This window comes from Falco rusticolus, chromosome 15 (genome assembly GCF_015220075.1).
Source record: "Falco rusticolus isolate bFalRus1 chromosome 15, bFalRus1.pri, whole genome shotgun sequence".
Lineage (NCBI taxonomy): Eukaryota > Metazoa > Chordata > Aves > Falconiformes > Falconidae > Falco > Falco rusticolus.
This window is the reverse complement of record NC_051201.1, coordinates 2,655,076-2,670,384: the sequence shown is the minus strand read 5'-3', so window position 1 is coordinate 2,670,384 and position 15,309 is coordinate 2,655,076. Positions and strand designations below refer to the sequence as shown.

The following is a 15,309-nucleotide window of genomic DNA, read 5'->3' as shown; positions in this document are numbered from 1 at the left end:
TTGCATTTGACAACACTCCTTTAAGCAAGACCTCTCTGGTTTCTTTTTTACCCATGTCATTCCTTACTACAACAGAGGTTTCATTAACTTATTGGAGTTAACATGGTCCAAGGTAACTTAAACCGGAACAGAAAAGATCAAAACAGATTAGAGCTACGTTTGTCTAGGAGGGTGGGAAAAATATACATATGCCCTCTCCTCCTTCTACTGGCCAGCTCACAAACTGCTAGCAGAAAACGCTCTGCACAGGTTAAACTCCCAAGGACACAGCCAAAGCGAGGGAGGGCTTTGCAGCTTGCATTGTGCTCCCAGGGACCGTGGTTATGCCACTTACTGTTTCTGAGACAATATGTAGCTCCACTCTCTTCACAGTCCCCATGTGTAACTCTGACCTCATGTAGTACGTGAGAGCCTACTGAGAAGATGCTTCCAGGAAGACAGAGCTCTTTGACAAGATTCAGAGGCCAAAAGTGATGTATTGAGCTTTAGCTACAAGGATGAGTAGCTACTTCAGTGATCAGCTAAGTGGTACAAAGGTTTCTCAAACACTTGAAGACTTTACATCAACATCACTTGTCTTTCTAACATAGTCCAGTTCAGTAATAGTACTGCTGAGGATAATCCTTCCATTAAAGCTCATCTTTCTGTTACTGGTGAAACTGTAAAAACAGAGGATTCAATACCACCAGCCACCCTGCAATAACCCACCTTGCACTCTCATGGAAACCTCCAAAGATGATCAGCTGTCTTTTGCAAGCAACCATTCGATGTCCGCTTCGCCCAGAGGGACCTCCTGATGCCCTGAAATGCAAAGAAATTCCACTGATCAGCAAAATTTCCTCTCTTGTTAATGTGTCAGTCCATTTTTGTTGAAGTCATTTCAGCTGGGCTGGCTGAGTTCAGCTTCTGTTCTCCTGAAATGGGAGACCACAGGGAACTTTGTTGTCTTAATACATATGTATGCTTTTCTCCAGAACAGTGTGTGTGCTCTTCCTGTAACTCTTAGTATTTGCCACACAGGCATTTTGCAGGAACAATTTTATTCCTAGTGATAAGCCGTTTAGTCTCCAACAGCACCCTAAGTCTTGAAGTCTTTTCTGCTATGACTCAGGAGCTAATTTTTCAGGAGTGTTTAATGAATAGCAGTTAACTCCCACAACTGTAGGTAAGACACTCCAGACAGATGCTTTCTCCAAGTACCAAGTAAGAGCCAGAGACTGGCTCTGACATCCACTCTCCTGCAGTCTCAGGAAATCACATGTCCATAGCATCCCCGCTCATCCACCTGCAGTTAAGATATGACATCAAACTAGCGAGAAGACTTTGTAAATTACTTTGATTTCCTCAAGAACAAAAGCACTGCAACAAAACAAGTCATCGTTATTATCTTACACATTAAAAAGCAACTATGCATCACTGTTCTGCTCTTCCAAGCCTTCTTGACCTTTCAGTTAAATGTGCTACTTCCATTTCCAGGAACAAGCAACAACACCCCATCTGTCACATTCAAAAGCTTCACGCGAAGTCAGGCAGCTGGCAACAACATTCCTGAGAGGCAATGAAGAAGCACCTTCCTTCATGCTCACCAACAGACTGAGCACCATATGAGAGAGAACAAAAACAGCTCCAAGAACTCTTAAAACAAAGGCAACTTTAGGCCAAACTGCACAGGAAACAGCATTTTGCTTTGTGTGTTCCCTGCCCCCATGGACTAATCAATCACATTTTCACTCTTGCTGTGGAGTTTCCCAAAGTGCACACAGTGAGCACCACTGAACTCAGCAAGACTTCTCAAATAGGCAGTGTTAACATGTGTTAAGTGGTTGCAGAATCAGGGCCTAAATAAGTATGAAACCTGCTCACTGTTAAAAACAACAGCAAAACCTAAACCCACAACCCTACTGCTACACTTTAACTGACAGCAGGTGGCTGTAAAGTGTGGCGATAGGTTTCCGTGGAGAGAGAAAATGAGGGCCCTTATTTACCATCAGAAATTACAATCTCACACCAGTCATAATGAAAAACTCCAAGCAAAGACAGCAGTGCTTGGTTGAGACTGAATTAATATCGATTGCTTGGACTTTTTATTCTAACAGAGAGTAGGGTTTTCTAGGAGTTTACTGGATTTTTAAGTACCACCCTACAGAACAGCACCTCTAGTATTAATTTCACCAAGATCTGAAATCACTATTTTCTCTTCTGTAACAAAGCTCCCACATTATTATTCCAAAGGATGACACCTTTAAATTATTTTTTTAAAGGAAAGAAGGAGCTGAAAATCTACAAACATTAACAATCCTGTTCTCAGAAAGCATCTGCCTTGCTTCTCAAACAGGTTTCCTCCAAGTCAAAACTCAATTCCGAACAATGAAAAGTTTATTCATTGATGTGTGTGTTCTAATAAACAAGCTCCCACAAATGTACAATTAACTCAAAGTCACAAAAAAACTCCTCCAGTCAGGGGCTGGGTTGGAATTCAATGAAGCCTCACTGCCACCAGCATCACCTGCTCTCAATCATAAGGCTGTGCTCTCTCCTTCCTTTAGACTAGCAACACAAGCTACAAGAACAGGTTCCAAGAGGCCTCACCCTGCACAGTACTGTATCACCTCAGCTTCCCTGGCCTCAACATCACACATTGCAGGGATCAGCTATAAAGGAAAGTTTATAGCCTTTGATGTAAGGACATGCCCTCCTAAACTTGCAACAGCTGCTCTTTGGAAGTATTTTTACACGGAGCTATTCATACAAAGTCCTTTGTCCCCAGTCTCCAGACACAACACTGGAAAAACCAAATGGCACAGCAAAGCAGGACTGGCAGTAATGTCTAACCCTGCTGCCACTCCAGAAGGCACTTGCTGCAAGCTCCAAGACTTGCTTCCCAAATGTGAACTGCCTCCTTTTACCTGTATCACTGCTCACAGTCCAAAACAAGCATTTTGGAAATGGTTTCACAGACTTTATGATTAATACTCTACTTCATGGGGTTGACACCAGAAAGCAGACATGTGGGAGGGAGCTGTAAATTCTCCAGACTTTTTTTAAAAATAGATTCAAATATAAGTCTGGAAAAGGACTGGCTCTACACATGTACAGCATGAGTCTGATCAGAACTGCTCCATAAGGAATTTGCTTTTGCTTGTGGAGTTACTTTGGGACTTATAGTAACATAACAGGCCTGAATTCAGCCCCCAGATTCAAGAAGTACTTACATGTCACCCTGGCTACAGACTGCCTAAGCAAATTACCCTTTCATTCATTCCTTCATCCAGAGGATGCTCAGATGAATCTCGTAACCTTTCCATAACAATAGAAGTGATGATGCATAGCATATCCCATCAAAGGGGCATTTCAGGACAAAGCACTTTTATCCTCCAGTACTCGGGGCAGGTGAAGCCCAGGACTTCAGCGTTCAGTTTTAAGTCTTACACCTGTGAATGCAAACAAGCATTCTGTCCAGCGGCACACACAGCATACCCACATGCTCATACGCTCAGTTAGGAAGCACACCAGTGAAGGAATATGCAATTGCCACAAGGGACAAAATCCTCAAATCAAATTCCTTGCAAGGACAATCAACAGTTGTACATCTGGATCCTAATCTACCGAAGAACAAGCTCACAGGGCTCACTTCTGGGCTGACAGAGGAAGTCTACTCAACAGCACACCAAAATACCCTTCTTTTCTTCAAGCACCAACACACTTTTCTACCTTATGTTGCAGGACCTGATCCTTCTGGTGACAGGTAGCACATGAGCAAGAAGAGCCGTCAGTCAGAAACAAACCTATGCTGAAAGGCATCCTGTACTGCAGTGACTGCTCCAGTTCTCTCTGTAAACAGCGTTAAACACACTTGTGAAATGCTACCCTGAAATATTTATAGCACCACATCTCACAAAACTGTTATGGGAAGTTATCATTAACATTCCAGTATTAAAGGGAAGGGAGTTATATCGGCTCAAAAGAATGACAAAGAACTACACAGAAGAGGGATCTGCCAGTTCCCAAGCACAACCCCAAAGCATGATGCTCCTTGTTCTCTTTGAGAAAGAGTGCACTGGGCCACGCAAAGCTGAATAAGAATGTTCTCTCTAGGAAGGAATGAGGCAATTAGGCTAAAATATTACTTAGCTCTAAGGCAGAGTAACAAACAGTTCATGCGCTAAGGCAACCTTGTGCATCACACACACAATAAGCTGGTTCCAGTAAGTCAAAGTCAGTTGCTGGCAAGTCTTCTAATGGGCTGGGATTTGTTCTGTTTGGACCATCTTTGTGCATGCAAAACGCAAGTAAATATAGCAATTTTTAACTCTGTCAAGCAGATTGGCACCACTGTGCTCTGTGTGAGGAGATAATGGAGATCCACTTCCCCAGCAGCCTTTGCAGACGCTGCACAGGGATGTTATTCACAGGGAAGAGTCATTCCAGGTCTTCTCTTCAAAAGTGTTTTATAGCCAAGCCTCTTATGGCACTAAGATGGTCTGTGGCATGAACTGTAGGCCATGAAGGACAACATAATTGTCTGAAATATAAGCTGTGGCGCTGGAATACCTAGATTTCCTAGAACTGCAAGTTCAGATCACAGCAGGGTCAGCTTAGCTATTCAGTCCATGCAAACCAAATACATTTAAAATCACCTGAAACAGGGTACATGGTTCTTCCCATGTGGAAGAGAAACAGAAACTTTGTCTCTTATACAGTCATTTCTTAATGACTAATTATGTTCCTCTATTATTTGCACCAAAATGAAGTCTTCCAAACCCAACTGAGTTTACCCAGTGCTGGTCTGTACCCCACATACCTATCACCAGGCATTTATTCAGGTAACACTGCTACCACATCAGACACATGAAATTATTGTTTGGCCTCCTATGTGAAGGCTTGTTACACCAGTTATATACCACCACAACCCACCAAATCCACACAATCTGCCCCCTCCACTTAAGTCTTCCCAAACATGTTCACCCTCCCAATACCACTAGTCCCCTAGCTGACCCCCACTGTCACCAGTCATCCCAGCTGGTTAATGACAATCCACAATAAGCAAGTGCTTGACTTCAGACAGCCGTGAGAAACCTATGTAGAAAAATGACAGCAGCAATGGAGTTCCCTGGCAACAAAAGCAAAATACTGAAGGAAGGGAAATGCAGCACATGTTATGATCATAGTTTTAAAAGAAGCAGAAAAATTCCTCGTACAACTCAGTCCTCCATGCCCTTTCCTCTTCCCCTTTCTATGCAGACTGTAATCAAGATGCCATATGGAAAAGCAAAGAGGCAGCAGAAACTTATTTTCACACTCAGTCAGGTTAGCATTAAAACAAAGACATCCCCTCCCAGCCTTCTCTGCCAGATGCCTCATCAATGCAGTTCTTGGAGCTCTGCCCAAGGATGGGGAGGAAATGTATGTTGTTTCACATGAACACTAAGACCAGGACACTGTCATTTTCAAAATTCCAGCAAGGCTGAAAGACAGACATCCACCCAAACACATCAGGAAGCTCCAACTGAGTAGATCCTGTATAGGGCGGGGAGAAAGAAAAGATCACCTCTTCAGGGCACTTTCAACCATATAATTTATGATGCTCACTTAGTAGATAAGAGGATAGATGTTTTCTAAGAAACACTGAAGATCAGTGTCTCCAAACACATCGTCCCACTGTGTCAGGGCAGCCAAGGTGACATGTGACAACCAATACCTGGGAACAGAGGGCAGCTCTAGGCAGCCTGAAGAACATCGTACCTAGAACTTGCTCCCTCAGTGGGACCAGGCACTCACCTTGCCAATCCGGCTCCCTCCCCACTAACTGTAACAACCCATCTCACCAGAACCTCTTGCCATGGTTTTAGTCGCTTGGGGCATCCTGTGACTCACAGCACATGTAAACGTCACGCTCAGCTCCAGGGAGGGAACAGGTTATTTTGCAGTATAAGTTACACTCAGCATCCTCAAGGCTGCTCTCCCTCATGGGATAAGATACAGGACAAGCAGAACCTCATAACCACCTTGTTTCCTCTTCCCAGGCAGGTCAGGTACTGCAGCATTTCTTTTGGGAGTGGAAAACCCTAAATCAGCTCTACAGCAAAGCATCTACAAACCCACAAGAGAACAATTTGCGCCATCGGTGGTGGAGCTAACGAAGCCTCATCTGGATTCTCCAATGGCTCACAAAAAAACAATCTCCCGCCCTCACTCTCTCTGCAGCTGGGTATTAACACTGCTGTCTGGTGAGGACTTTCTCAACCAAGAGTTTGGTTGAAATGTCAACCCCTTCTCTCAGCAGGGACTCTATGGCGAGCATCACTTCCTCCCCCTCGCCTGCTTACATGAAACTGGTAGGGATGTAATGCATTTGAGTTCATCCCCTTTATTTGGCTGAGACTGAGCAAGGGATTCAGAAGTTATTTTGGGGGAGCTGGGTAGGGGTGCAGTCACAGTCATTACGTCAGCTTCTTCCTAACAACAATAGGCAGATCAGCCTGCACACTGACAGGTCTTTTTAATCCCTGCACCTCTTAAAGAGCCCTCCATCATACTGAAGGGTTTCTCTCACCCCCCACTTCTCAATGACAAGCAGGGCTCACTACAGTAAACCTGGCTTCCTATAACATTACAAATTAAAGCTGTTATTACATTAACACTGTCAGGTCTGGAGCCAAGAACCACAATGATGGACAGGAACCAGCCACTTAAAAATTGAAGAGTTATCCCTCAGCCTCCCAGAGCTACTCAAAAGGACGATCCCTGGATTCTTGCAGAGCAGTCAGCTGCCAGATCCTGTGCTGTGAGGCATCCTTCTAACCCAGCCGGCTTTGGACTCCTTGGGATTTTGTGCTTTGGCTGTATATGCCCCCCCTTCCACACCAGAGTCACTTCAGTGCTACATTAACATCAGTAAAATTAGACCTTCACATTTTCCCCTTGTCAAGCAATGTCAATGCAACCATTTCACAGGGAGTGGGAAAAAGGCAGACAGGCACGATGACTCACTGCGTGGCCTCAGGCATGTGCCAAGGCAGAGCCAGAGTATCCATCTCTGTACAGCTCAGCCCTAACCCACCCTCTCAATTACTGTGCAGGAAGAGACAGACACAGGTAACAGGCACCCACACCCTGTAAGCAGGGCGAAAAGTGAACGACCTAGGCAGATTCAAGGCTTCCCACCTGAAAGAAGGACACAGAGCTCATAACCACGACCTCCATGGGTCAAACAGATCAGCAGTGCTCAAAAGCTGCTGCTTTCCCCAGTGCCGCTTCAAAGGTCAGCTGCACAAGAAGTCACAGCACAGCTTTGGGTGGACTGGAATAATCTTACCGTCAAGACAATCCCAAGGTCCAAGAGAAAGTTTGTGTCAAAGTCAGAACCAAAGCCACATGTCCTGCCTCTCCGTTCACTGGATGACCCACCAGACCTCTTCTTTTCTGATGCATATATAAACATAAGCAGCAAAACCAAGAAGCCAAAGGTAAAGGAAATATTAGCAGAGGACTTTAGGCCAGATCCACACAAGGTACGTAGACACTTTAACTCCTATCAAAAACTACTAGGGCTTTTGGCACTATCTGCTTTGACAGGCCTGAATTATTGGCTTGTTTATCCCACGGGATCTTGAAGCAGCAAATGTCAATTACCAGGAGCACAGCTGGCTCTGTGGATAGATACAAGCTGTCTTCTCAAGCAATGGTAAAATTGAGAGATCCTTGTACTGGTCTTGTACAACCCAGTCAGGAGGAGCCCAGACAGATGGAACAAGAAGTACCGTTTTGATGCTGGACGTCATCTACACCCACCACGTTTGGGAGGACGGAGTGCTTTTCATCATACTCCTTCCTTCAGTTAAAGTAACACCCAAGCAAACCCATGCTCCAAAAAATCACATACTAAATAAAATAGCTTTGGCCTCAATAGAGTTGGAACACATCTCTCATTTCCACTTCATTCTGGTGGCTGTCCTCTCCACCATTCTAGGGCAGGCACCTCTGTACTCAAGGGAGAGATGGGCAGACAGCTGGGAAATCACAGCACTATGCCAGGAATCAAACTTAGATGACACCGGCACAGTTTCTCCTGAGGTCAACACCACTGACTTCAGAACACATCACAGAATCATAAAATACCAGTTGGAAGGGACCTCAAGAATCATCTGGTTCGACCTTTCTTGGCAAAAACACAGTGTAGTCAAGATGGCCCATCACTTACTTGATCTGCTCCCAGGTCTTGGTAGACAAATGCAGGACCCAGAGATCCTTGTAATGATAGAACTGTTCCCCATTGGGAGATGCAAACTCCCCGCCAAATATCCACAGCTGCCCACCGGCTGTGGGCACCACTGCTGCCTGCCAGAAGAAGGAAGAGCTGGATCAGACAAGGGTTCAGAAACCAGTGACAGGAGAGCTTTCAATTGGATGTGCAGCTGTCTCCAAATACCAGAGAGCAGACAAGTGGCAGTGGCTGCTGCCACCCTGCTTGACAATAGCAGCTCTCTGGGGCTGAAGGATGCGGAATGGCTGAAGGATGAGGAATTTCAAATGCAGTTTACTCATTGCTTAGCACACCTTTCCTATTGCAAAGGAAAGCTGGCCAAGGAGCAGGGCTTTTCTGACCTCCTAGCATCTTGAATTCCAGTTCTACAAATTCAACATTCCTTGGGAATCATCTTGGGATTTAGTTTAACCACAATTGTTCAGACCTCTCTGTCCACAAAAAGGAAACCTCCCCACAACTAAGGCTCAGCAACATTTCACCCATCCTTTAGCCACATAAATAGCATCCTGCAGAAGACATACTGAGGCTGGTGAACCCTAAGCCATGGGAGGAACAGGGGTGCTTCCTGCCTCCAAGACACATCTAACATCCCAGCACCAGGCAGGCACAGCGATGCAAGGAAAAGTCTTTTGGAAAAAGCCATTAACAGTGCACAACTGCCCTTCGCAGTTTTTGCAGATTATAAAACAACAAGCAGTAAAGAAGTCAAGCTGCAGTACAAGTCCAAACCTGGCACCTCCCAAGACATGAAAAGCACTACTGCTCACTCTGAAGAAAAAACACCAACCAACACCACTCAACCAAAAAACCCACCCCAAACACAGAAGGAAATGCACTGCATTTGGACAAGAGCAGACTGGTGCTGCTTTAATTAGGGCAAGTAGCAGAGAGAAGAATATCAAAGGGTTTTGTGGGGTTTTTTTTTTGTTTTGGTGGTTTGTTTTCTTTTGGACAGAGCAGCACTAAAACACTGTTGCAATGCAAGCTGACAGCTGAAAGCAGGGAAAGAAGAGCAAGACTCTACTTCATTAAAATTATCTGTGTAAGCACTAAGAAAGAAGGAAGGAATCCCAAAAAGGAAACTACGTGACTATGCAAATTTCTTCTTGACTGGGACCTCTTTGGTTATTTACACTATAAATAAATTCTTCCACACATGTTTTTTCCAGGGTACACATTATAGATTAACATTGGGATAATGATCTCTTTCTTCAGAAGGGCTCCATTACCTGCCAATCTTTCCCAAAAAACAGCAAAGATTTTTAGCATCAGATGCACGACTGTGATGCAACATAAACCAGCCTATATATGCAACGATTAAACACATGAGAAAATATCGGGGGGGGGGGGGGGGGGGCAAGCAGGATTTGTGGGAACATGAAGTTACCTAAACAAAGGGGACACATGCCTGATTTTCATGGGTATCTAAGCATTTAAAAGTTTAAAGGGAAGGTATATGCAACGGCCTGCTCATACTTGTGTGTGACCTTTTGAAAAGCTGGCTTGAAATTCATTACATAGCCAAACCTTTTCCTTAAACAACTGACAACACCCATCCATAGCTATTCTCGCCTCAGCTCTGTTGAACTGATGGAATGAAGCCAGTGTAATTCAAACAGAGCATCATGTGTCAGAGACCAGAGATGACAAATAAGACTGAAAACATGCACATACAAACCCACAGACAAGCTTCTGTTTATTTTTAATGCATATTCTGCATTAGCTCAAAGTCACAAGGAAGACAACAGACCAGCCAACTAACAAGGCTGAACTGCCTCCTGTGCAACTCTAATTCTTAGACAGAAAACTTATTGTTGAAGCAGGACTCCTCAGCTACGTTTCTGATTTTATTTTTGTTGCAATCCAGGTGCTCCCTGATGCACAGTCTGCCCGCTCAGTTCAGATTCAGCTGCTAGACAGCCATCTGCTGGCTACCAACACCAGCAAGCACCTCTCAACTCCACACCCGCAAAGCAATCCCTGTTCGCCTAGGGAAACAAACATTCAGATTTATGGTCTCCTCCTGGAATTTGGCCTCTGAAGTCAAGGTCCATTTTAAGCACCACAAGGTAGCCCAAAAATCAAGTCAGAACCTTTCAATTCAAGAAAGGACACACACCTCAGAGCAAGACTGATATTTAGACATAGTATAACAAAGGTCCATGAACCTAACCAGGGTACTGGATCTTACCAGAAAGCTCTGAAGAGCTTTGGCCGTAGGTAGGAAAATAACATTTGCATCCTGTATGGCAGCTTTTGAAATGTACCAGTGACCCAGCCACTTGCTGCAACAGGTAAGATAATCTATCAGACAGCTGGTGAGGGCCACAGACCTGCAAAAAATACAAGTCTTTGGTCCAGTTCCTAATGTGCAGGTGTTCACATAAAGAAAACAAACACAAATCCTTCACTATCACAACCAGTCAGTCACCTTAATAATACAGGCACCAGAGAGGTGAATTCTTGGGGAGTGTCATGATATCCCAGGGCAAACTTAGGTAACTTTGTCTATTGCTCTTAATGACAAAAGAAAAGCAGCCCATCTGCCAAGGAAAAAAAAAAAATAAAAATCACAACCCAAAGGCAGGACACACGCAGTCAGTGCTAGCAGTCCATCATGTTGTACAGTTGGGACCCTTGGCAAAGCTCAACTGCTACATGCTAGTAGGGACACCCTACAGTAACGGGTCTTTCACACTGCCGGAGCAGCATTATCTGTAATGCCCATAGATGTAGGCCTGTGGGCATTAAGGAAACAATCATGCACAGCAACTCTGCCATTCACAGCACTTTGATCAAATTCAAAGTTGTACCCTGACCAGCATTTTGAAAATTCAGTGCCACCCTGGGATTATGGATGATTGAGCTGGTCCCTATGTAATACAGCAAAGAGTTCATCTGCAGAAGAAAAGCCTCCCCAATGAGTCCTGCTAGGCCAAGAGATACAATCCCAAATCTTCATTCCACACTTAAAAGTTTCCAGAGGCCACCCAGTGATCAGAGAACACAAGCACCTTGGACAGGCTTGGACAGGCCCCCTCAGCAGAAGAGGTGAAGTGAAATGATTGGCAGCCCCTTACAAGGAGAATGGAAAGTCAGAAACTCTTGGGGCAGTGGGAATCAACTCACATCCATCTTTACCGCAGAATCAGAACAATTCCAACTGCTGCTCTGGCACCCAGTACTTTACCTGGTGAGCACATCGCCTTGGTGGTGGGTTGGGGATCTCTACTTTAGACCAGCTGTTCTTCCGGATGTTGTAAACATACAGTTCATTATACAGGTATGTCTGTTAGAAAGGAAGAGAAAATACACATCACCACAGCTTTCCATTGGACAGGGTCAGTCTGTCCAAGCACGGGCACCCCTGGATGCTGCCTGTGAGTATGGGGGAGGAGCACAGGACCAGCTTTGCAAAGTAACAGCTCACCTGCCTCATCAGGCAGGGAAGGAGGACAACCACCTCCTCCACTAGCCTGCGAGTCAGGAACTTTTTCAGAGTGATCCACTAGACTGGACTGTTCTTTCCCAAACCCTTGGTTAAGCCTACGATAGCGTGAGATATGAGGACTTAAGAAGTTGGAGCTTAACGTAGATGTGCAGGTTAAAGTTGCCCAAACTGCTGCTAAACTCCAGGGACCGGAACAGCACAAGGTAGGGAAGCAAGCAGAATCAGTTTAACACATCACACTGTGTAATCCTAAGGCCGCCAAATATCATTGGAAGGCTTGAGTTTAAGCTACAGTACATAAAACTTCTTAGGGTCACAAAGACCTGTTTGTCTCCAGCAACACAAGAAACATTTGAAGCTTGCAGAAATTCAGTAACAAGAATGCCCACCTACAAATATTTGCTACTGTACAGATCTCCAGGGCAGGCAATGCCTTGCCAGCAGCAAAACTGCAGAAGTACCTTGTTTTTACAGATGGAAGATAGATATTCTTCAATAGTTACCAAAAATGAGGAGCAGATATGGCTACAATTAAGTCTGGAGAAATTATGAAGCCCTGAAATATTGATGCCGAGACAATCACTCTGACTCCTTAATGGGCTCTAGCATGTCTCCTTCCTGCCAACTGTTCAGGCATGAGACAGTATCACGGCAGAATTAAAAGGCTATTTTGCTCTCATTCAGGAACAAATACATATTTTATGACTGCTGCCTTGAATTTCACTTCAAATGAGACTCATGCAAATTACAGTAAAAGGCAGGGAGTGGGTAGAATAAAGAAGAAAAAATTAAAGTATACATTACTTTTTGGCCATTGAAATATTCACCTCCAAAAAGGATCAATTCATCTTTCTCAGGGTGAGCAGACAGGGAGCCATTCAGCCTGCAAAACAAAGAGGGACGTCCAAAACAGCAGATGTGTAAAGGTTGTGCAAAACTCAGAAGCTTGAAGCCTTTAACTCAGCTAGCACTAGCACCTCTGCCCCCTAGCCACAAAGGTCTCTCCATCATCTGCCAAATTACTAGCCTGCGATACTCACCCCAGGGCTAGAAACTTCTCAAAGAAATTAACTTCTTTAAAACTTTCAACAAGATTAATTTGACATTGTCTGAAATCTTCTCCTATTTTAAGAGCACACGTTACATTGTCATTTAACACGCTTTTTGACGTGAGCTCTTTAATTTTAATGCTGGTGTGTCAAGAACAAAAATTAAGTTTTATGAGGGCACATAACTATGGGTAGAACTGGGCTGTCTCATATCAACTTATCTGCGTCATTATGCTGCAGTCGTCACTGGTCACTGCTCATCTATGTACCACCAGTGTTTTGCACCATCCGGAGATAGACCCCGACTACTCCCAAGGAAGAACTAACTGACCACCGTTAACACCCTTGTGAGATTGAAAGTAATGTACTGACCTCTCCCACTACATCGAGCAGAAAACAGATATCACAGAGAAAGGCATTTATTTAACAAGCCACAGGAAACAGAAATACAGAACCTACAAGTCTGTGGACCCCAAGCTACACTAGATAAAGTGTCTTGTATCTCATGACATATCCTTTTGCCTCTTAAGCCCCTTCAGCTTTCTAGCCCAAACCCAAAACTTCCTCCTAACTTTTCTTTTTCCTCAAAGCTCTGTAATCTAACCCTGCTTTGCCTCCTTTGTGCTGATGGGATGATTAAAAAACAGATTTTAAGGGAAAAAGAAAAACTTTTGGTCCTTTTTTTCACCAGATATTCAATATACAAGGTATTTCTGAAGTCCAGATATAAGCCGTGCCTTCCACTTTCAGGAAATAACTTCACATAAATAAATTTCATTTAAGAGCACCATCAACTGCTGTGTCCAAAGCCTCACAAAATCTCTTACCTGGGTGAGGGGGGTGGGCAGGATGACTCAATTACTTGGGTCTTTTTAGCATCTAAACTCTGGAATTCTGCTATCAGGGCTTCAAGATCCTCCTGAAAATAAAAAGCCAGACTTGAGTTCCTTGACATGCTCAGAGCCACCTGCACACCATAAGAAAACAGCACCCACCCGCACAATTTCCCTTTTTTTAAAAAAAAAAAATCGTCTGCTTAGGTTCCCCTCGTTTCAACTACAATAAATGGATGCTGACTATTTCCACATATGCCTTAAAGATTGGTCTCCCCTAAAACACTAACAAGCAAAGTGCATTTAGTGCATGCCTGCTTTTCCTGCAGCAGAAACACTGCACAAATAAGCAAATAAATGTAAATCATTTAACAAAGTGATGAGCATCTATATGCTCCAATCCAGCCGGTCCTCTTCTGTGTCTGCAATGGAAAAACACCTACATGGAACTGGCAACTCTTTTCTATTCCCAGCTCATACTTTAGCTGGAGAGAAACCTGCACATATTTTTATTCCCTTTCAACTTCCGTCAATTAAAAACAAAAACTGCCTCCACAACTGCACATACACCGAGTTGCAAGTGCAGATGCAGGACTGCAGCTAAGGGGGGGGTTCAGATCCAAGGTCTCTCCTACAACCCCCGTTGTTCACCACCCCCCTTCAGTTACTTTCTGAAGGTCTGGTTGAAGTAGAGATTTCCAAAATCTACGGATTTTGCCTCTGCAGCGTGCAGCCAGTATACATGTACACAGGCACGTTCCTGTCAACACCACGTTTTGACCAGGGAAAGGTAGCCCGTTTAAGGCCTAAATACAAGCACCCAGTCTAGTGAGAGAAACAAACATTTTCCTTTGCTTTTAAGGGCAGAAGAAAAGGGTGGGGGAAATGGAAAGCAAGAACGACCCTTAAATCGCATTTTTTTGTCCTCCTTTTACACCTGCTATCACACACTGCTCCAGCTTTTCACAGATACATGCAAGTCTTCCCGGTGGCAGTTTTCCTGTCACCCCTTACCCTCTCTGCCTCCTTTCCGAGGGCCCTCGCACCCAGGCGGCACAGGCCGGCCCCAGGGGGCTGAACCACGCTACAGCCCCTCGCGTCTGGAGACGCTCCTTTGCCATCAGACCGAAATACCCCTGTCTCCGACCCACTCCTCCGACCCCCACCTCCACCGCCGCTTTTCCCTTCAGGCCTCGTTCCAGAAAACGCCCCAAGACCCACAGAGAGCCCCAAGGGAGGCCCAGGCCTCGCGGGCCGGGGCAACCAGAGCCCCCCGCTGCCGTCCCTCACCTCTTCTTTCTTGGCTCTGCGGGACACCTTCTTCTCCATCTTCGCGGCCGTCTTCTCGGCTCCCTTCCCCTTCTTTTCCCGCTTCCCCTTCTTCCCCATGGCTGAAAGGCCGGGCTAGGCCGCGACAGCAGCACCGCGCTCGCCGCGCCGCGCTGGCCGCCCCGGGCGCACCGCGAGACGGGCAGCGGCGCCCGCTTCGGCCCGGCACTTTCAGGCTGCGGCCCGCCTCCTGCCCGAGCGGCCTGGCCGCGGGTGCCCCCTATCGGACCAGCGGACTCAGCGCGACCGACAGCAGCGAGGCGCGGCACCCGCCCTTTTCCAGCCTGCCCTTTTCCCGCCCGCGGCTCCCTGCTGGGGTCGGGGCTGAGGGAGGCGGCGGCTGGCCCGGCCCCGTGAGCCCCTGCTGGGCCGGAGAGGGGC

General features: G+C 45.5%; 1 protein-coding gene across 6 annotated transcripts in view; it reads right to left on the bottom strand.

The window, feature by feature from the left end:
• The window catches only part of KLHDC4 (kelch domain containing 4), a 30,106-nt gene extending 15,002 nt beyond the window's left edge, over positions 1–15,104 (bottom strand). The window contains exons 1-6 of one of the 6 annotated variants that reach the window (XM_037409198.1): positions 14,890–15,104; positions 13,594–13,685; positions 12,522–12,600; positions 11,457–11,555; positions 8,201–8,337; positions 709–801 (exon numbers count right to left, since the gene is read on the bottom strand). In XM_037409198.1, the coding sequence (XP_037265095.1) occupies positions 709–801; positions 8,201–8,337; positions 11,457–11,555; positions 12,522–12,600; positions 13,594–13,685; positions 14,890–14,988 (599 nt within the window). In that variant the 5' untranslated portion in view covers positions 14,989–15,104. Of the gene's footprint in view, positions 1–708; positions 802–7,315; positions 7,385–8,200; positions 8,338–10,457; positions 10,600–11,456; positions 11,556–12,521; positions 12,601–13,593; positions 13,686–14,889 lie in introns of those variants that run through there. The other 5 variants (XM_037409197.1, XM_037409199.1, XM_037409201.1 and 2 more) reach the window with 5 other exon arrangements.
• Positions 15,105–15,309: the final 205 nt, after the last annotated feature.